General features: G+C 40.7%; 1 protein-coding gene across 4 annotated transcripts in view; it reads left to right on the top strand.

The window, feature by feature from the left end:
- Positions 1-22,742, top strand: part of ATXN7 (ataxin 7) — an 88,883-nt gene that overhangs the window by 23,586 nt on the left and 42,555 nt on the right. For 3 of the 4 annotated variants that reach the window (XM_082059695.1, XM_082059697.1, XM_082059694.1), the window contains exons 3-4: positions 2,520-2,777; positions 3,409-3,477. In XM_082059695.1, the coding sequence (XP_081915821.1) occupies positions 2,520-2,777; positions 3,409-3,477 (327 nt within the window). Of the gene's footprint in view, positions 1-2,082; positions 2,372-2,519; positions 2,778-3,408; positions 3,478-22,742 lie in introns of those variants that run through there. The other variant, XM_082059696.1, reaches the window with a different exon arrangement.

Raw genomic sequence — 22,742 nt, 5'->3', positions numbered from 1 at the left:
AGAGCAAAAAAGAGCAAGAAAGGGGAAAATCGAAGTTATATGAAATGACAGGGGTGTGTGCTTTACCTGTTCAGCTGGCACTTTTAAAGCAAGAGACACTTTTGAGTAACTTGATGAGTGTCAGCCTTAGAAACCGAAAAGTTGATAGTGTATGGGCGTGTTAAAGTAGTTAGCTAATCAGTGCAGTTTTTCCAAATTAAACCATTTTACTTTTTCATAATTTGAAATACATACATCAGTAATGTCTAAGGAAAAGAATCATGTGGTGTGTGAACATTAAATTGATATGCCATGGCAAAATCTGTCACTATTATAGGGTGGCATTTGTGTTCTATGGCTCTGTTTGGTCACCCATCACTATATTTGCTTTATGACCTATGTAAAATAAATAACAGCAAAAGCCTTGATGAATTTGATGGTCACTCAGATGTATCAGGGATTCTTTTTTCAAATGGCAGCTGGGGCAGCTTTCTGACAGCTTCCTCCAGAACAAAGGAGAGGTCCATGAATGAAGTTTGTAATATAAAGCAGAACATTTGACACAGATAATATAGTTCTGTCTGTAACTTGCCTTGTCCTGTGGCTGGAGCCTGAATTCAGCTACAGATGTTGTATTAGACTTCATTTGTGGAGCATTCGAAGAGCTAGGCTTGAAAGAAATGGATCATAGATATTTTTTTTCCTATCTGGCCTCTCTTCAGAAATCATTTAGCACTCACTTGACTGGCATTTTTCTTCCAGTGATGCTCTTAGCTTTAATTATAAGTAGTTTTCTATATTATAAACTATTTGATAATTAATCAAACAATATTATCCTCCATTCATCATTTATCTTTAGACTCCACTCTCATAAACACCTTTGCCCATGCTCAGCCCTGAGCTGAAGGGCTGTTCCACTGCTTTGGGGGAAGCTCCAGTACAGTTAAGAACAGGTGTAACTGAAAGATCAGGGCCCAGCTCAAGAAGTTGATAGCCCTTGTTAATTGATTCTGCTACAAACGTCTGTGGTAGAAGTAATCATTGCTATCATTATCTAAATCTCATGGTGTTTGTGTTTTTCTTAACCAGTTAAATTAGGCTTAGAGTGATTAAGAGGAGAGAAAAATCTCACTAGCCATTTTGTATTAGATCTACAATTTTACAAGATACATTCTGAGTGTGACATGTATTATCGGTTGGGTGGAACACTGAAACTATTCTTATAATTGCAACCTATCCCATCCCATATGACAATTCTCTGATAAGTTTTTATTTATACATATTTATATGCTTTAATTTGGAAAGGAACATCTACATCTTTGTGGATTTTCACAGTTTAAGTGCAAATAGCAAAGCAATAGCTCAGCCTGCACATATGTAGACATTTGCAGGACTGGGACCTTGTGGTCTAGCAAATTTATTTACAGTTTTGATTTGTGCAGCCTAGTTTTGCAAATGTGTACATGTGATCCACTCATCGTGCTCTCAAGCTTATCCATAGTTTGAGCACCTACAGAGCAGGCAGCAGATGAGATTTATACATCTTTAACTGTTCGTTGAGCATGTTACCGACAGGGACATTGTAGCCAGAAATCTTCACAGATCATGAGCAGAGAGTTTAATTTGACATTGAAATTTGAACATTTTAGTCGATTGGAGAGAAAAACCCATAATAAACTGATTCTAAACCTAGATTTTTTTTTTTTTTAATCAAATAACTCGATTTTTGCAAAGCCTAAACTTTGTTACTAGGACTTTTCAGGCAAGCAAAGCATCCCTTTAACCCTGGCTTTTAGCACCCGCTCAGCGTCATCGCAAAGTTGAGGCACCAAAAAAAAAAAAAAAAGCTGTTGTTTTAAAAGAAATGCGGAATAACAATGACAAGACCCCTCCTGAGAGACAGGTTACGAATATAACGAAGACATCGTCGAGCAGGAAACTCGCTCCGGGCGGGCGGCGTCCCCCCCCTCGCCCGGGGCCGCCCCCGGCGAGGTGGGGGGACGCCGCCCGCCCGGAGCGAGTTTCCTGCGAGCAGCTGCTTTTAAGGAGGCGCCGGGTTTAAGGTGGTCCGGCGAAGAGGGGCGGGGCGCGCAAGCCCGGCTCCGCCCAGCCGCGTCGCGTCGTTGATCCGCCCCCCCCTTCCCGGGGCAGCGGGTGCCAGGCGGGGTTGTGATGCGGCCGTTGTTTTTGTAGGGTCGCGGGCCGTAGAGCTAGGAAGCGCCTGGCGGGCGGTGTAGCTCTACTTTTCCCCTACCTCCGCGCCCCGTTCCCTTCCGCTGCTTTGTTAGCGCAAACACACAAACGCGCCTCACCTATACCTTCACCAAGAGGAAGGGAGCGCTCCCCGTACAATAATGGGCACCCGGCTCCTGGCCCCCGGGCCGCCGCAGAGGTGAGTCGACACCGCCCCAAGGGCCGCAGGTTTCCCGCGGAGGGGGGGACGGGGGAAGGAGAGCAAGTGGGCTGACAGCGCCGCAGCGCTTCCTTAAAAGCGTGGCGCCACCTTAAGCGCCCGATGACTTTTTCTCGTTACATTATAGCAGCGGAAAGAATGTCGGCGCGGGCCGCGGGTGACGTCAGAAGGGAGCAGCGCAGCGCGGCGGCGGCCAGGCAGCGGCAGCGGCGGCCCCGCCACGGCGAAGGAGGAGGCGGAGGAGGCGGGAGCGGCGCCGGCCCCGCCGCCACCGCAGCGGCAATGGCGGCCGTCGGGGAGCGCAGGTCCCTGCCCAGCCCCGAGGCGATGCTGGGGCAGCCCTGGAGCCACTGGGTCGATGCTGCTAAACTTCACGGGAACGACGGTGAGCGGCCGCCCCCCCCCGCGCCCAACCTCCTCTACCGGCCGGGTCCCCGCTCCCCGCGGGGCTGAGGGTGCCCCGGGCGCGGCCCCGCCGTGGGAGGGACCGTGGGGCGCCGATACGACACGGCAGGGTGCCCGGCTGGAGGGCGCCGCGGGTCCCGGGCCCGGGGAGGAGGTTGGGTCCGTTTCTCCGCCCCCGCCCCCCCCCCGCCCGCTCCCAACGTCGCGGCCGAGTTCGTTGTCCGGTGCGCGGTTCCCGGGGCGGCTGCGCCCCCCGGCCGGGGGCTCGGGAGCAGCGCGGAGCGGACAGCGCTTGCCCCAGTTCCTGTAATCCGGGACACGGGGCGAGAAGATCTGAGCCCGTTCCCGGAGGCCGGTATCTCCTGCTCTCGGTTCAGCCTGGGCTGGGGGAGCTCCCATTCCAGGTGAGGCATCCCCCGCCGCTGACAGCGGCCCGGGCAGCCCCGGCCCAGGGGACGGGATGGGACATCTCCCTCTCTGTGAAGCCGTGTTACTGCGGGTATCCCCGATGTGCTGGTGTGTCCTGAAAAGGGGGAATGGGTTACAGCCGGGGGTCAGCCCTACTCTGTGATGTGTGCATGGATTGAGATGTTGTGGCTTTTCGGTTTTAGGAACAGCATTAGAAGAAAGTTTCAAGGAATATGGAAGAAATCGAGAAGCAATGCGACTTTGCAGAGAAGGTGAGTGTGATTTGTTCTTCAAGAAAAGTGCACAGAGAAGTTTTGCTGCTTGTAACTAATTACTGAGAGGATGTTCATGGGAAAGAGAAAGGAACTTTACCTTCAATCCTGTCACTTTGGATATGGGATTTGCAGCCTGTCAGTGAGTGGTGTTATTAGCCTTATTATTAAATTAATATGTAATCTCAAAACTGCAAGGCAGGGCATAGGTTACTTGTTGTGTTTACGGTGTTTCTAGGTGTATTTTTTTTTTTTTTTAAGAACATAGATAGTCCTAAGGAAGCTGTATGACCAGCACTGATAATATCTTCTCTTGAGCTAAAATATTTTGATTCGTAATATAATCCATGTCAGTGTTTGAGTGCTGATCCCTTTCTCTGTCATGTCAGTGTGTTTTGTTTATTTCTTAGTGCATTGCTAAATGAGAGTGACCTTTCACCTGTGATTAGCAAAAGCCCATTAAGGCCTAGTTTGTTTCAAGAGTAACAATGTTACTTGAAGTTGTAAACAAATGATGAATGAAAGCTATAGATTATTGGTAACTTTGTAACAGGGAGTGGGAAAAAAACAGTGATGGGTCTGATTTATGATATTCAGGGTTTTTTTGTTTTTTCCAGTTAAAAAAATCCTATATAGCAGAGAAATGTTCTAAAACTTTCTCAATATTGTTGACACTAGCTCGGTTGCATCGGACTTTGTTTCTGAGAAGTATGCCATAGAACAGATCTCGTTTTTTTTAAACACTAGATCAGTTAGACCTGAGTCGCTTATTTGACGCTGTTAGAGATGGAAGACTGAGTTTGTAAACTTGGTTTACGATCACAGAAGGCAGGACTTGCCAGGACATTAGGAGATGATCTGATTCAGCACTTCTCTACTTGTGAGCTACAAACAGCAAATGAAAACTAAAGTGAGGTGGCACAAGCTAGTAAGGCTGGGAGGCAGTGATCTATACTGAGACTGAATAAAACATCTATTTATTATAGAATTCCTTGTGTTGCTAAAATTTGGAAAAAATCAATTTCTAAGGTGAGAGTCAGTGGTCACTGACCTGTTGGAGAGATGCAATAGACAGCTATGCTGCGGCATTCAGAAACACTTGTGTCATTTTGCTATCTCCTGAGTGTATGTGTAAGTTCTTAGGCATTTGAAAAATGACTTTATTACTTCATTGCTGAGTTCCAATCGAATAGTTGTGTTGGGTATTTATTTTTCTGAATAGGCAAATCATTCAAGTGTTAAAACAGCATTTACAACAAAAAGCATATACATTATCCTAGTAAAGATTTTACTAATAAGGATTTCAAACATTCTTTCTTATTTCTACCTTATTTCTAAGGTTTCCAGATTTTAAAGATTAGCTGGCAGGGTGAAGAATAATCTTTTTTTACCTCTAGAGAGATCATGAAACTGTTTTTGCATAGGCTGACCACTGAGACACAGCTTCTCCGCACTGACTCCAACCATGTAAATGATTTGTAGGGTTACGAGTTAAAGGAAACTCATAAAACACTTTGAAAATTAAAAGTGAAACTTAGTAGCCCTGTCAGGCTTCCAGAAGTCTATTTATTTTGGTTGATTTACGACATATTAATGAGACACTGACTTGGTGTTTACCTGTAGCTAGTCTGTGGGGAGCTGAGCCTGCTGCAAAATAAAGCAAAAGTAGTGTTAATTAAGTTTGCACTTAAAGAATTAGGGGAGCAGCAAAACATGCCAGCATTTGCATGTGTTGTGTTATCAAGTAAAATTTTGGGAATACTGTAACAGATTCCTTTTCCCAGGAAGAAACTTGCATTCATTTATTAAATAATTGGACTGTCTAAACCATGGATCTTACCACAGAAAGGTGAATCAAAGGTATACATTTTGACAAATCAACTATAACCTAAAGATTTTTGTCACAGTTACACATAGTATGTTAAAAATGGCTAACAACAGAACTCGTTGTGTAAGAAAGTTCTTTCTCTACCGATTAGGAGTTGACTCAGAGGCCCAACTTCACAAAAGGATTTCAAGGTTATTTAGGCTAATTTAACCTTGCATTGCAACTCTTCCAGTTTGCATAAAAGAATTAAATATTCATGGCCTGGAGAGGGAGCGAAGGAGGGAACATGACTTTACAGCCCACTTATTAGAATCGGGTTCAAAACCAAGAACTATTTTCTTTATTTAACAATTGCCAGCTTTCAGGTCAGGCTCCCACTGGCCTGTGTACCCACTGGGTTATGGGTTGTCGTGGTTTCCTTTCCCTCGTTCTGTTTCTCTGCATCTTCTAGTAGGAACAACTCCATCCCCAGCCTGCCTGGTGGCCAGAGGTGGATTTCAGGCTTGCAGGCAGCAGAGTCTGGGTCTCCTGAATGGAAATCGAGTGTTCCCATTGTTGTAACACTGCATTAAAAAGAGGCTTAGTATTACCAGCTTCTCCTTTTGTTATTATTTAAAGGAAAAGAATGAAGCCTGTTATTCTTTTAGAGGAATAAAGGACATAAATGTGTAACTCCAGGACAATCTTTGCAAGCTGTGGAGAGAGGCAGGATTTCAGACACACCTTTGTCACTGGCATTTCCTATTTGCTGATCAGGCAGCTCCTCTCTCAGTGCGCTGGTGGTTGTGAAGCCTGATGAGTCCTTAATACCTGTCAGTGATGCCAGTTCCATGTAGGGATCAGGAAACTAAAATTAGTCCGTAGTCTCAAACACTTTTTTCTGTATCTAACCCTCCTTGACGTAACCCAGCTTGCATCAAAGAAAGAATTAGAAGTTGAATTTGAGCTTCCTAAACTCCCAATGTTTGTCATCTCTTTTTCACTGTTCTTATGTGCTTTTTATTCTGCTAATCCATAATACATAATCATTCTTGCTGGGTTCCTTGCAGACCTTCACCAAACTGAGAAACTTGCTTTTCTACGTGTTGCTTTTTGAGGCAGTAACAGTCTCTGCTGAGCTTTTAATGTCAAAATTAGAGCTGCAGGAATAAGGTAAAGGCCCAATGGATGTGACTCTCTTTTGGTACGGAAAATCCCCAACAGATGGAAATGACAAGGGGTATCCTTCATCACGGGAAAATTTTATTTTTAAAGTTCCCTTTAGATTTTACTTTGTATGTTCAAGTCTTCTTGTGATGAGCAACACTATCAGTGTAAGAGCACATTAGAAGTAATTGTACTTCAGTTATTTCCATATGTAGTTCACATGACAGAATCGTTTAGCTCATACAGTCACTTAATTACTTACTGCTGGTGATCCAGCTAAAGGTGTGACTGCCCTGCCACACAGCTTTTGCTGTGATGAATCAAGTATAGAATGTTGCAGTGTGATCTGTAAATGCATTCTAAAACAGTGAGGTGGAAAATCTAGTCCTCTTCATGCATTTTTCTTATGTTTTAAAATGAAACTTTGCTGAAGTGCATCTTTCAAACTTGTTTGTGGGATGCTGGGAGCATGTGCCATGAGGTACAGCCAATGTGATCACAGACACTCGTTTTGTCTTGGAAATGCAGTAGGTCTCAAAAGGAGATTAATGTGGCTTTAGTGTCTGATGGTTTTTCACTTGAAGAAGAAGATTCTTAGTGTCAAACTTTGTAATTAGTGCTTGAAACATTTTGGCAAATAAGTTCATTTTTCGGGAGGTTCTTGCCAACCTGTGTTGAGTTTGGTTTTCTTTTAAAAATTTTCTAGCCCATTATTGTTGTGAAGGTGATCTCTAAAGAGAACTGTGTTAGCAGGCATAGGGTTCATTTGTGGTAACTCTGACAGGCTTCAATAGAGTGAACTTTTGCTTCTTGCAAAATTTGACAACAGGTTGGCTCATTTCACTCTGTGGAAGAGTAGAGAAGCTCTGAGTAGAAAGGACAAGGCATAAAGGTGTTCATTGGGACTCACCCACCAAAAAAACTGACTCTCTCCACAGTAAATTTCCAGTTGCTACCAGTTATCTTGTATTTTGTTTTAAATAAAACAAATCCAAAAACATCAAGCCACCACAACCCTCAAGCCTGTGTTGGGGAGACAAATAGAAAGAACCTGTCTGCTCTCAACAAAGATCATTGTTACTTGCAGTAATACTTGTTAATGTGTCCAACCTTTTGGAAGCGGTTGGGGCGACAGTCTGTTAGATTCTCATATTGACTCACGAAATAATATTAAAATACATATAATAATACAAATGCAAAGGAACCTGCAGCATCTCAGAATGGAAAATAAAAGTGTGGAGAACACAAGAGAGATTTGGTTTGACAACTTGTTTTGATTGTTTATTCAGTTCATGCTGAAACACGGGGTGTCTTTGCAAGACCTTAAGCATCTCATTCTTTCAGTTACATGTGCGGCCTCTTTTTTTTCACTTGGTACTGCCTATTGCAAGCACTTCACTGGTTCCATCACTATAATTTATAGCTAACTGGAAACAAAGTATAGGAGGAGAAGAACATTTGTAACTTGGGTGTTGAGCTCAATTTCATCAATTGTCATTGATCAAGATTGTTGAATCTTGGCTAAAAGGAGGTTTTTGCCACCTTTACGGCCTCCATACAGTCTGCCAGTGATTTATTCTGTTTATGCTTGGTGCTTCTGAGAATCCCAAGGAAGTTTCTGATTGCTCTCTGTACATAACTGAGCTATTTTGGATGAGATGGTCCCCTCTATGGTCATGGAGGGAGATGCAGAGGAGACAATTTACTTTTATCATAGGTTGAGGTCAGTTGAACAATGGTCACTGGTGTGTGAGATGTGCTCAAATATATCGCAGGTCAGAACCGGTGCTCTCTGTATGGTGATGTAGTGTGGTGCTGTTCTTTTGGTTTTCAGACTATACTGGTCGTGCTGAATTTTCTGTGGGAGTGCAGCTCGTCAGTTTTTATTAGGCACGTTCAGAAGACACTCCAGAAGACTTTATGACTGTAAGAATCTATCAGAAGAGCAAGAGGGAGCAAATTTTGTTCAGCATCCTGTCGCCCAGTAGCAGTTTCACTTCTGGTCTTGGGCAGTTAGTATGCCCTGGGCGGGGGGGAAGAGACCCTGTGGACGTCTAGGGCATTCAGCAGAATCTTTGAGATTTGATTATATTAATTGTTCTTAATGGAAGGTACCAGAGCTGTGAGCATAATGAGAACTATGCCATGAACCCCTGTTCTTTTTGAGCCTGTGCTGGGCAGGGTTGAACCGTGAAATCCAGGATGAGTCCAGGAGGGCTCACTGGAAGCATCTTTACGACATAGACCCAAGGTCTAGAATTTTCCCAGCAGCAGGTTCAATAAATAATTAAAGCATTGCTGAAACTTTTGTTCCAATATTAAGTTGTAAATACAAGTAAGAGACAGCATCTTATTTCAAATTTAAATTTGTTTTTATTCAGCCTTGGGAGGTGCTCAATTGAGTTGATTTTTCTTGTGTTAAATCATGTCAAAGATGCTTACAGAGCTCTATAGTCCTTGACTGCCTGCAAACACACTATGAGAATTTTTAATAGATTGAAATAAATATTTTAAGGTAGCAGCACAAAGTGCCATGCTTCTGTTTTTGACATTCTGCATAGCTGTTCTCAGTATGCAATCAGATAAATCTTCTCTTCATTTTGTTGCATTTTAATTGACTATTAGCAGAGAGCGTTTTAAGGATTTGTGGACTGGTTATTGTAAAACAATTAAAAGGAGAGTTTAAAAGTGCACTGAACTGTGTAAGAAAACTGAAGAGATTTTATGAGATAGCTTGAAAAACATACAGTTTGAAAGGATGCTGCTCGTGAGATTATGTACAGTGACTGACCCTTGTTTTCTTCGCGTGTTTTGGGGTTTTTTTCCTTTCTTTTTTTTTTTTTTTTTTCCTTAAATCCAAGTTCTGTTTACAATATTTAATTATTTCTGGCTAGATGAGTCACATGTTATAAATAGAATATTGTGATGTTAGACTTCAAGTTAGAACTGTGTCATCTTTTATGCTTTAAAGATACTTTGCAGGTTTTAGATGTTAACGTAGTATTAGTGTGATATTACAAGGCCTTGGGGGACTTCCACTGAAGCTACAGCCACAAAAATGCCTCAGTCCATCCATAATACGGGAGGAAGCAGGATTATTTTTTTCTTTATAAGAACCATTTAAATAATTGTCTATACGCATACATAACAGTCAGGAATTCACTGTTTAGCGCTTCCAACGTGTTATGTGTGATTAGCTAGGTTATACCTGTGCAGAGGAGGTGATCTCTCGATAACACTTGATTAAATGTTGCTGTTTGCATAGTTTCTGTTCTATATTTAACAACAAATGCTCGGTAAGAGTAGAAAAATGCAATAAATATTATGTAAAAATACAACATATATGTGAGTTGATAGCACTATCATCTAAGAACAGGAAAACCAAAAAGGCTTAATGAAGAATGCTTATAAATAAATTGGGTTAAGAGGATGCAGATTACTCTCTCTGAGGTAACTATTTAAAAACTATTTCTTCCACTGCAGTGGATCTATAAAAGAAAATGCACAGAGTTCTTACACTTTATTACTGTGCCTGACCCATGGCTGTAACTGCCAAAGGCTGACTGGGGATATGTGTGACCTCTTATTGCTTACAAGGCAGAAAATATTTCATCTTTCACAAGCCATGATACGATTTGATTTGTAATTCAGTACTCTAAATAGTTTATAAGGTGCTTAAAATTGTTTCTCTTCCTGTTTAATGAAGAAAATCACGGCTGCTGCGGAAGTTGCACATATGTGTGATAGTCAACATTATTTCCTAGACATTCTTACAGTGTAGGTGACAGCACGGAGATGAAAATAGGTTTGTACTCTTCTTGTGGTAAGTCAGATACTCATGGGAACCCCAAATACTATGGGATTACTATGGGGTATGACTTCATCAAAGTAAACTGCATGCACAGCTCCTCCCACGTCATTTGGAGTCACGATTGCTGGCTTGGGAAATGGTCACCGTGATGGTAAATATTGGAGGTGATTGGCTCAAGTAGATTAGAAATACTCAAATGCTCAGTTATTTGTGTGTAAACGCTGCTTGCCAGCCCTTGTGGAATAAGCTGTTTTGTGGTAACCTGTTTGCTCATGAGAATGATATTTAATTATTTACAAGCTCACCCTCACCCTGATTTCAATTTTCGATAGCTTTGGTGTAGCCCATAGAGAAACTTTATTGATAATAAAAAGTGAAAGGGATAATTGGTTGTGCCTCTCTCCTCTTCTGGTGGGATTATAACAGCCAGAAAATGTACTCAGTGTTCTCAATCTGTTTTTCTGTGGCTAAGCAGGTCTCACATCTTTCATCAACTGTTTGTAGTCTAGCAGAAAGTGCAGTGTTCTCACCTGGCACTGAAAAAATGTATACAAAGCAGCTGAAAGGCTAAAATTCACTAGGGAGCAGCTTTGACGTTAGTCCATGATGTGCACTTTTGTTCTCAAATCTAGAGCTCTCACAATTTTATTTGCAAGAAAGTTTGTTGGACAATTTCATGCTGATATGTTTGCCTGAAAATCCATTAAATGAAGTATAGAAGCTTTAATGAGTTAAATTTGGAAAGTGATTAATATGCTGAATACACAGTAAATTGGATGTTTGTTCCTTTAACATCAAATTCTGTTGCATTTTGCTCTTCATAAATTCAGTTTTCTGTCTACAGTTCATTTCATTGACTGCATAAATGACATCGTACACATTGTCAGTGGGAAAACTGGAGTTCTGCCAGTTCATTAAGTGGTATCTGGGGATGTGAGGTCTTGTCGTGAACCACTGAAGTCAACAAGGGTTTTGGTTGTGACTGGAGGGAGGACGCAGGTCCAGGCCATGGGGCTGCGGGTGAGAGTTGGTGTGTGTGAGGTGACCACGTCCCCCACGTCCCTGCGCTCAGCACCCGCCAGAGAAATACTTGGCTACACAAGCACTTTAATTGCCAGTGCCTAGATATTGTAGCCATTGCTCTGTTAAGGTGTCTCTAGCCTGAGTGACACCCTCTGGCTGTTGTTTCAGGCTAAAATACAGAAGAAAATCTGTATCAGTTTACACCTAGGGTGTGGTTCTACAATCTTTTTCTCTTTTTCCTCTCAGTAATGCTTATTTCAGCTGCTTCTCCATCTCTACTGAGTGAAACATTTGAAATAATGGCTGCATTCTAATTTTAAAGTAGTTTCCAAAACAAGGTGATGGTTGCTTAAAGAAGATATTGATTTTTTCAGCATATATTTGGTCTAGTAATCCTAGAATGCATTGGACCATACTTGAATATGTATCTTTTCAGAGTGAATCTGATCTGATTTTTACATGGCTACCTACGTAATTGTACAGCATAGTAGATCTTGTATCTTGGTTATCTGTAAGTGCTAGAGATGTTCTACCAGTAAATAACTGCAGTGTAAATCCGAATCAGTTGTAAGTAGTATATTGTGAAAACTAAACAGCAAGAGCTAGTTTATATTGTTTAACATACTGGCTAGTTGTTTGCAGAGTTTTTTGTGTGTTTTGTTTGTTCGTTTCTTCATTTTCAGTAATTAGCTATGTCAGAAAGCCAGGTAATAGAAATCAACAGTTTCTTTGACTGAAATTCCCAAAGCAGTTCCCAGTAACTTTGTGAACTGGAAAAAAATACCATTTGGATCTGGGTTACTCTGCTGAGGAGGAGTTATGGCGTCATTTATTTTTATCTCGCATTGGAGAGCTATTGCCAATGATGCCAAAAGGAGAAAGAGGCATCATCTAGCCAGTATCTGTAAACGTGAACCATACCAAATATTCTTCTTATCCCTTCAGAATGAATCTGTAGTAGTGTGGAATATGCAGGGGTCTCACACTCTGCAAAGATTTGGGTTAACTGGCTGTATTTTTGGTGGATTTGTCAAAGGAAAGAAAAGTGTTCCCAATAGTCAGACAGTGTGGGTGTTGGATTATTGAGACAACCATGTAAAATAGTTTGGAAAGCAGCTTTTAAAACAATAAAAGGAAATTTTTCCAGTTTTCCCAGGGAATATTAACATTGTCCGTTTCATTCCTGTTCGATTAGAATGACTCTAGAAATGTATCAAAGGAGGTAACTTGCTTCAGACAACTAGAAGGCTTTGCTGGGCTTGGGTTTGTAAGGAATATAATTGTGGTTTTTAGAATGTTTTCTTCCAATAATTTGGTTTTTAAAACATGGAATCTGTGTTTGAATTGTGTGTGTTGTGCTCTGCTAAGAGACATGACAGTCATCCTGCTCTCGCTGGTAGCAAATGGAAACGGTTGAGAAGAAAGGCTTAAATGAATTTTCTGATAGGCAGCATTTAGTTAATAAAAATACTTACAGGTCAATTTTGGAAAGCAATTTTGTTTTTCATTTCTGCGTAAGTTGTACTACACAAAGCAACTGTCTAAAAATCACACTCATTAAGGAGCTTCTGTTCCATGTTGTAGTTCATAATTTACAGATGAGAAGTTTAGAGACAAATTCAATATATCTGTGTTGCCTTCCAAAGCTAGTGTAATACGTGCTTATATAGTAGATTGCGAATTTTTGTCCTAAGTACTCTTTTTGTAGCTAAGCGATAGAAGGAAGATGCTAGCAGATCTGTTATGAGACTCTGGAGGAAATATCGATGTCTGAACTATACCTGACACAGTTTGATTATGTTTTGTATCCAGGCTGGGCAGAGCCCTCTCCTTATCTATTGCTCCTGCAGAACCCGCGTTAAGAGCCGGCTGACTGGGTTTGCTTTGCCCGGCTGTTTCAACACCGCTATTTCCATGGCGTGTTTGGAGAAGTCCAAAACACATCCGCTCTTGTTTGGGAAATTTCCTTTCAGTTCTTCCTGACTACCAGCTCTGCCCTGAAATGTTGGGGCATAGGCTACTTTGTCAGTTTTCTGGAATAACACTTGCAAGTCTCTTCTCTTGTTTTTGTGGCCTGAATTTAATGATCTGAAATGTTAGCTTGATAGCCTTGGAGATAAGAATGCTATTTTTATCCATGGAGTAGGTAGAGCACGGGAGTAAAATCTTCAGTGTGCTGTCAGTGTGTCTCGTCTGAGGCTTGTTTACAGCTGCTGGGGATGGAAAAGGGGCTCTCTGTGCAACGCTGCAATTCTCAGTCCGCCTGCTGACACCATGGAGAGTCATCATAGATAAACACCAGGACGTGAAGGAAGGTCCCTGTCCTGGGAGAGGACCAAAATCATAGTCCGGTCATATGGTGCTCCTCATTGTACGATGGGAAGACACGATGGTAAGGTGCAACATCAGCAGTTGTATTTATAATTTAATCACACTAAGAGTTTTCCTGCGCTCCTGTGAGCAGCGTTGTGAGACTGAGGCTTCATGGGAAACGCCGTGTTGTTTCATCATTGCAGCAATTCAGGGGAATGTCACCAACTGATGGGAACGTTTGGGGTGTCTGTACTGTTCTGGTGGCCCTGCGATACCCTTTCTTGGACTCCTTTGGCATCTTTCCCCAAGTACTCAGCACTGTTGCTGGAAGCAAAAGCTTTTGAGCAATTTCCAAACACAAAGCGGTGCATTGTGGGCCGGCACTGGGAAGACTGGCTCAACAAGTTTGGCAGCAGTGGCTTTGGCTCCCTGCCTACCCTGGATAGGCACCAGTAGAGATTGCCGGAATCTTGGAGCGGGTTGGAGCTGAAGACCTCAGCATAGGTCCTGAAATCCATGCGCGTGCATCTGCTGTGTCTGGCAAAGGGTGCGCTGCTGCTGTAATCCACGGTTTTGTTATCCTAGATATGTTTGCAGTAGTTATGTTTTGTCTGTTTTGGGAAGGTGGATGTGTTATTTGTTGTCAGTGTACTGGAGGGAGGTAATATCTACAAATTCCTTATAATATCAAAGGATTCTGTTTACCTTTCAATTTTCTGTTATCTATTTGATCGTACTGCTGTCATCCTGTGTCATCTAGCGGCAGTTAACTAGTGCTTTGACATGTTCCTTTCTGTGTCTTTTTTTTTTTTTTTTTTTTAATACCAATTCCGTATGTTCTTTGCTGTGCTTCTTGCTTAATACTGACTCCATATGTCTTCTACGACATCTCCTCTGCAGACCTTTGTGAACAGACCCAGTTTCATAACAGAGTGCATCAGGACCACCACTTGAGGTCTGTGGGCTTCTGGGGAGTGCAGGACACCACTTGCCTGCATCTCATTGCAGTCATACACAACACGTGTTTAATCTTGTATCTGCATAAGGATGACTTTGTCTTGCTGCTTGTATAATCAGGTTTATTGGTTTTATGTCCTTTTTGACACGAGATGTCTAAAAAGTAAAATTTGTGCCCACTTTGAAACTTAAAGAGGGTGGATTTAGATTAGATATAAGGAAGAAATTCTTCTCCATGAGGGTGGTGAGGCACTGGAACAGGCGGCCCAGAGAAGCTGTGGATGTCTTGTCCCTGGAATTGTTCAAATCTGGGCTGGACGGGGCTTTGAGCAACCTGGTCTAGTGGAAGGTGTCCCTGCCCATGGCAGGAGAATTGGAACTAGATGATCTCTAAGGTCCCTTCCCACCCAAACCATTCTATGATTCCATGGACTCAATACTTTTTTTCAAGAGTAGAACAATTTACTTCCTAGCTGGCCTACAAAAGGGAAAAAGTTGTTTTTTTTCACCTCCGCCTGTGTATTTAGGTCCATTCATACATATCCATGTACCTTCTTCCCATGTTTGATGGGAGCGCTGTTAACTGCAGAGGGACCAGAGGAGAGAAGTAATCTTAGAAGTATCTGTCAAAACTGTGAGCTAGACCAAACCACCCAAATCAGTACATTAAGTAGTCTGAGCAAATTCTTCTCTCCTTTCCTTTTGTTTTGTTTTGCTGGAGATATTACCTTCTGTGCACATCACAAGTGTGCTGGTGTTCCCGTTGTATTATAAGAGGCCCAGACCATGAAAAAGCAGAAAAATTACTTATAAGCATGTCAGCCCTTTCAGATTCTCTGCATGTATGATATCGTCTAAGAGATCTTCATTTTTTAATACATCTAAATTTAAAAATATTAAAAGTTGCAGTCCTTCCCAACCTTTTTCTAGTTAAGAGTGAAACAGATAATTTGAGTAGCAGAGAACTAGTGCCAGGTATGGAAAAATAATACTTGGTACAGATTTGTTCACCCAGTGTTTTCAAAGTATTTTTTCATTCTGTAAAAAGTATCATGTATTTTGTATGTAATGTTTGGAGATGGAATTCTGGAAAATTTTGTGAAGGTGGGCTCCTAAAAGAAGGAGAGTCACTCTTAACGGCGAAGAAATAGATCTTGAAATAAGTGTAGTGATTGGGCTTATTCTAAAAGGGAGATGATGTGCAAAGGTGAAACCTGATTTTTTTTTCCTTAGAAGAATTTGAAACTCCATAACAATTTAAGGGAAAAAATCACTTCCATAAAGTTTATAAGCCGAATTTGGTTTGTGTTATATCACAAACAACCAGCTGTGGATTTATTGACCTTTCACTGTGAACAGGTAGCCTGATTTTCTTCAGTGCTTTTACCAATGTAGTTAATATGACTGTGTCTCAGAGGACAATTAGCGCTGGTTTACAGCCTGACGCTTCTGAACAGATAAATCCCCTCTTGGAAGGGAACTCTGACTGTAGCTCTATATGCGCTGGAATGTATCTTTTGTGAGAAGTAAAGACTTACGGTTTACTGGTTCCTCAGCTACATAATTTAAATAGCAATATTTATTTGCAATGGCCAAGTTTAATATACTTTGTGTCACTACATGTGTGTTCAAATACAGAGTGGGTTAGCTCTTTTACTGCACTATAACAGCAAAAACGTTGTTTTATTTTCCACGTTATCTTTTAAACTTATTAAATATCACAGTAGCATTAGGGTTGTTGGGGGGGGTGTTGTTGTTTTGGGGGTTTTTTGCTATAGTACTTTGAGACACCTGTTGCTGTACAATATTTTATTTATTATATCAAATCAACTGTTAGTAGATTTGTAAAGCCAAGGAAGTAAATTTCAATGGCAAAACTAATAGCGGCTGCCAAACTGAGAGGGGTGCCGAAATGTAAGTTGGTATGTGAAAGTTGACAGGCATCAGTTTCCTTATAGCTTTATTAGACATGATTGAAACAGTCTTATTTTTGAAATGGATGTTCCAGTGCATGGAGAATGGGAGTGGCAGGGGTGGGGTGATTTTTAGGTAGTTGGGTTGCCTAATAAAAGAAAATACTGAAATAGAATTGAGTTGACAGGTCATCTGTATTCTTTTTTTCTTTGCATATGCTGATTTGCTCCCTTGGGTATCAGGTGCATGAGGGAAAATGTATGCGGAGCATGTTTTGTGCAAAGATGCATTGTCTTTGCACAACTAAAGAACCCTGTGCTGGTGTCGCACAGGAGCTGGGGAGAGGGTACAAGAGGTTGAGAGGTGAACATGTCCTGTGTAGTAGGGAAAATAATGTGTTAACTGGTGATGGCTTTAGTATGAAGATTGCAGTAATGCCATCACGCAAGAGATGTGTAGCTGCCTCTAGTTCTTATTTTTATTGGTTCTGAAAAAGTGTTTCAGACGTCACTTTAGTATTACTCAATTCTGTTGATTTCCTCCTGTCAAAGACACAGTCATGGGTACATTGTATTCTTCCAGTTCTCAGTTAGTAGGAAAAGTGTGTAAATAGAATGGTTGTTACTGTTCTACTTCCTCAGTTCCCGAGAACCCAGGTCCAGCCAGCACCCCGTTGTGTTGCTGTAACGTCACCAGTTACATAGGGAAAAATGGCAAAAACCACACATGCCAAACTTTTTGCCTCAAAAGCCTAGAGAAGAGATGGGACAGGGGGAGGAGCTTGGAACAAATTCACCATTTACGGTCACGATGTATCAAAATATTTCTGCTGCAATGAGCAGCTTAATGTAAACGGTGAGTTTAGATTTAAATAAAACAAACTTCCTTTTTCCTACTACAAAAGTACAGCTGCTGTAAAGTACACAGAGTGCCGTGTGTCACAGAGAGAAAAGTACTAAACCTGTTGATGTTAAAACAGTTCATAACAGTAGCATGCTCTCGGGTACATGATTTAAGATACAATTTAGACTATTGTCTGGATGATATAGATAATTTTAATTGAGGGTATGGTTGTGACTAGTTGCTTGTTCAGAACCATTTTTCCTCCTCACAATAGACCCTGTTCTTCTGCATAATATCTGAAGAGTTTCTGTGGACACTTTTGTATCAAATTAGCCCAGATTTTAATTTTACAGTGTAAACACCCTTTTTTTTTTTTTTTTTATTTCCTGAATTCTGTTTAATTTTTATGTCATATCAAAATTAAACTCAACGTTGAGAGTTCCTTAAGCTATTTTAGGATTGGATATGTAAAAAAAATAGATGGCTTTTTTTGACACAAAAACATATATGATGAATTGTTCGCATCCCTAAAATACAGTAGTGACATGATGAGGTTGTGTCACTTAAAAGTAATGCATGGCATTGAGTGAAGATTTCTTATATGACAAAATGAATGTTCAGGATTTGCATGATATTATACAAATTGGCTGAAGAAATTTAAAATATCATCAACTCTGAAAATTAATTAGTGAGTAAATGAGGATAGTTTTTGCAGGTAACTGATTTCCTTCAAACTGCTGATGAAAACCTGATGTAACAGAACACAATGTGTGGGGGGAGACTTTTATCTGCCTAAAAGCTTTAAATATGCAACTTGTGTTTCATGGAGAAATTTATTCAGGCTTTTGTAGAGACAATCTTCTGTAAACTTGCTCACTGAATTTTTGTAAGAAACTTAGAAGAACATGTTTAGTTTTGACTGAACAATTTCACATATGTTTTGTTAGATTTTTTCTAAAAGATTGTATCCGGCTGAATTTGTGTACGAAGAATTTAACAAAACACTTAGATGTCTGCTTTAACATGTGATTTATATATAATGACAGGAACATTCTAATGTTGGGAGCCTAAAATTAGAACTCCCAGCTGCACGCTGGGCTGCAGGTGCACGTGTGCATCACAGACTTCAGTATCTGCTGCTTAGTTTTTATCAGTGGGCATGATACAGGAATTTCCCAAGGCTGTTAAATTTTAGACAACAGGAGGTGTAGCGACTGTCAGTGTTGCATTTTGCATCTGCGCAGAGAGAGAGGAGAAAGGCAACAGGAGAATTGGAGTGATCGTGAGCTTGTAGCCATGCAAAGGACGGGTATTTGGACTTGCTGCTTAGGTGTGCACAGAGCAGTGTTATTGCCTGCAGCATGTGGCAAACCTTTTTTGCTGGAGGGGGTTGGATTTTGGAAATGCAGTGCGGCTGAACCCATGGAAAACGTGAGCTGGGAGAGGTAGGTCCTTCTTCACCCTCTCAGGTTTAACTGGGCAAGATTCTGCCTTGAATTTGGGAAGGCAAAATAAAAACTTCAGAACCATATCTTTGATAAAATAGATTGTCTTGAGTTTGGAAAGGAGACTGGATAGAGAGGACTCTGCTTTCAGAGACAGGACGTTCTAGCACTGGTAAAGATTTATGACCGATCAAAGCTTGTAATGCAGCTCCTGTGCCTAGTTAAACTAGATTGTGGAGTTTTTTTGGTCTTGAAGTGAAAATCATTTCTCTGAGCCAAAACTTTGAGGTATTCTTAGGACTTTAATAAAATGCTGTGTAATTGCTGTATTTGCCAAAGTGGAAAATGCAGTAAAAACATTTAATCAAGTCTTCAGCTGTTCCTTCCTTCATCCGATCAATCAGCAGCTGCCCGGTGGCACAGTTCGTGCGCTTGTGCTCAGAAGCCAAGGGGAGCTGTGCCGTCCCAGCGACTCCTCAAATAGCTGGGTCTGCAAAATATGTAAGTTACTTAATGTACAGAGCAGAGTTGGCAAGGAATGTAAAAAAATATTAGGTAACCTCGCAGAAAATCCTTCAGCAGCGCTTTCCTCTGAGCCTAAATACAACAGCTCGGGTATGGGAATGTCTATGTGTTTGGCTTTATTTTGTATTAAAAGGTTCTTTGGTATCTGAGACGATATGAGCACAAACCCTGTGGGACAGATTTGTGGAAGAAGTGTTTCTGTATGTAAATTTGAACAATTTATGTTTGGTTTGTTTGATTATGCATATGTTCTTCGCAGGCACAAATTTGTTACGCCTGCACATATGTTTCATAAAATACTCGTGTTCTATTAACACGAGTGTTCATTACTTGAATTTTTTCAGAAAACCCTCAAGTATGTATGGGTTACTAGAATCTCTTATTTTGGTTTAAAACTTTTGTAAATCAGAGCACTCTGAATACCTGTGATTTTAGTTATTTTGTTCACAATATCTGTTTAGGAATATTCTTTTTATTATCATCTTGCATAGTACAAAGTAATAAAATTGCCAGTAATTTAATTTCATTTCAACATTGCTAAGTATACAATACCAGATATGTGTTCATGAATGACAAGCGCTTGAGTGCTTCTGGAAAACAGTCTGGAAATATATTGTGTACAAAATCATATTTTAGTTGCAGAAAGTGAAGGATTTGTGTGTGAAAGGGGAGTTTTGAGGTGCTTAGATCAATTTTAGACATTCATATCAATTACAACGGGTCTGTATGACTTAGAATTGATGTGAGCTTTACTTAAGATAACTAAATTAGTTAGGATACCTTGTAGTGCTGTTTGTGCAGAAATCTCCCTGCCTTAGACTTACATCTAAGATCCTCCTTGCGCCTAAAATTATTTGTTACTGACAACTGATGTCAGCGATAGATCCAGCCGGACCCCTGGTGTGCAGATTCCGTGGCAGAATTTGAGCTTTCTGGCCTGACCAGAAGCTGTTAGTCTGGTTGTAACCAAGCTCAACTCTGTCTAAAACGTGCCCAGGTTTGGTGCCGGCTCTTTCACATGGTCCTAAACACTGGTCAGTCACCTGCCTCCTCCTGCTGCTTGCCCCCCAATCACAGGCTCTCCAAAACAGTCACTTGGAGGTTTTGTCTGCTTTCAGATATTAAAATGGCATTTGTGTGCTCCACAACCACAAAGGATAAATCAATAGAAATATTTTATTTCTTTAAGAGGATCTGACAGTAGCTGGGACACCTATTATAAGCAAATTACAGGAGGGTGCACAAAAGTTTTCCTTCAAGTTGTCAACCAGCTTTAAGTTACTGCAGCTCATTGTTTTTTTCCTCCCCGTTGTATTTTTTCCAGATGCTAGTGAAAAATTGCCTTATCTTAAAAGCTCTAGTAAAAGCTGCCTTTAGAGGAAGAGATCTACCAGTTAAGCCAAGTTAAAACATGGTGTACTCGCATTTCTTTTACCTTAGTATGATCAGGACTAATTGTCTTCTAATGAAAAGAGAAAACACAGCTAGTACAGAGCAAATGTATTCGAGATAGCTTTTGTGGACACTATTTGAACTTACTGCATCCATGAAGTAAATAGTTCAAACAATCTAGATTTGGCAACATTTCAAAATAATGGGATATATTTACAATTTCCTTATATAGTACCTGCAAAACAGTCTTGGTGGAAAGCCGCCCGAATCGATAAAAGTTGGTACATTTACTTAGGGTGGATTTGAATCAGGCTTCAGTAAAAGAAAAATAAATTCCATGTTTGGGGAGTTGTAAAGATAATAGGGAGTTGTATCAGTTGTGAGTGTAAAGTTAATAGTCTAGGGCATTGTGTTTTAATGTTTTAATATTAACGATAGTGATTAAAAATATTGTGGAAGTATAATCAGGTTGGTGTTGTGCTGAAGGCACGTTTTGTTATGCTGTGGAGATCATCGTAGGCAAAACATTTTACCGTTCACATCAGGCATCAGCATGAAATGTCCATTGTCAATTTACACTAAATGGCAAGCAGTACACACCTATTTGTGATAAATCAAATTCAGACTTTCAAAAATAATCTTAATAAGCAGATGCTTATGCTGAGAATGGATAAGGAGGAAGGGAGCAATAGAAGTGTTCTGACTTAATATTTCTGCAGTACTTTGATACATTCTTGTCGCTTTTTTCACCACAATTTTTATTCTTTTGCCCTGACTCTGACAGAGTTGGTTCTTTGCCTTTCACTTCTCCCCGTGCTAGTTTTGCTTTCCCTTCCCCTGTTTCAGTTTTCACTCTCCTTGTTTTTTCAGTCGCGGTGAACAGACTTCTGCGAAATAGGAAACTTGTGTTCTGGTCTCTGCGAATGGCCACAGTTAGGGCTGTTTTTACCCCGTTCCTCTGGACTTTGCTGTCCTGGAGAATATCTTGACCTCGCTTTTTTTGGTGCGATTTCATTTAATTTCTAGAAGGGTTGTTGTCTTATTAAGTGGTAGGTGAGATGGACTGTGCAAGGGTTTCAGTCTGAAAAGAGACAACAACATTTGTAGGAAGTCTTGTAAATTTGGGGGATTAACAAAAAAAAAATCCAATAAAGATCTGCGGTGGAGCTGTGGCAGTCAGTGATCTCGTGGCTCAATAAATGCAAATTGCCGACCTGCTCTCTAGCTGCACGACTTTTAGCCTGTTCTATTTGCTCTGTTTTCTGCGATGTTAAGTAATAGAATCGAGAGTACACAGACACAGTTACTTTTAGTGAGCACAAGCATGAGTTTCTGTAGTGTAACTAACCTGAAATACTAAGAAATTACGAGGTGACTTACATGTTTCTACATCCCTCTGGAGGAGAAGAGATGGCAGCTCTTTAAGAAAGTATTTCAAAGTAGACGTGCTGAAATCTGTGTTTCTTGATGTACAGTGTGCCAGATTGTTATTGTTTTTCTTTTTCCTTTTTTTTTTTTTTTAATTAGAGAAGATGCTATATTGGCCTTTTCCGACTAAGAAGCATTTTCCTTGTTACATACTCCACAAATAATGCAGTTGAGATATCTCAGAAGTGCCTGTGGCATGGGCTTGTTCTAGCTGTGGTGAGGAGTACAGTGATATATCGCTTAAAGTTACCTTTTTAAAAAGCCTGTAAGTAAGCTACGTTTGAAAGGAGAAGTGAATTCTGGAGGTCATGATGTTCAGAGGTTTCATATTATGGAGGTAAATGAAGTGGTTTTTCTTTATGGTGTTAATAGAATTAATGTAACTGGCAGTTCCTACAATAGTATTTCTATGTTGATAGCAGATAAATACTGCATTTATGGAAAAATAAACTGAAAATTTGAGGTCTTGGTTTAAATTTTCAGTTTGACCTTGAAAAACATTCCCAGATGGAGAGAGTTAAATGAGCCCAGCTTTGAAAGAGGAACATATGAATCATGGTTGCCAGGCTCTGCCTTGAGAGGTTCGGGCTTTACATTTGCAGTGAAGTATTTCAAAAAGTAATCTTCGAACTCGGAGGAA

Source organism: Streptopelia decaocto, assembly GCF_964273445.1.
Source record: "Streptopelia decaocto genome assembly, chromosome: 8".
NCBI lineage: Eukaryota > Metazoa > Chordata > Aves > Columbiformes > Columbidae > Streptopelia > Streptopelia decaocto.
Note: the sequence above shows the minus strand (reverse complement) of the source record. Positions and strands in the feature narration are given on the sequence as shown.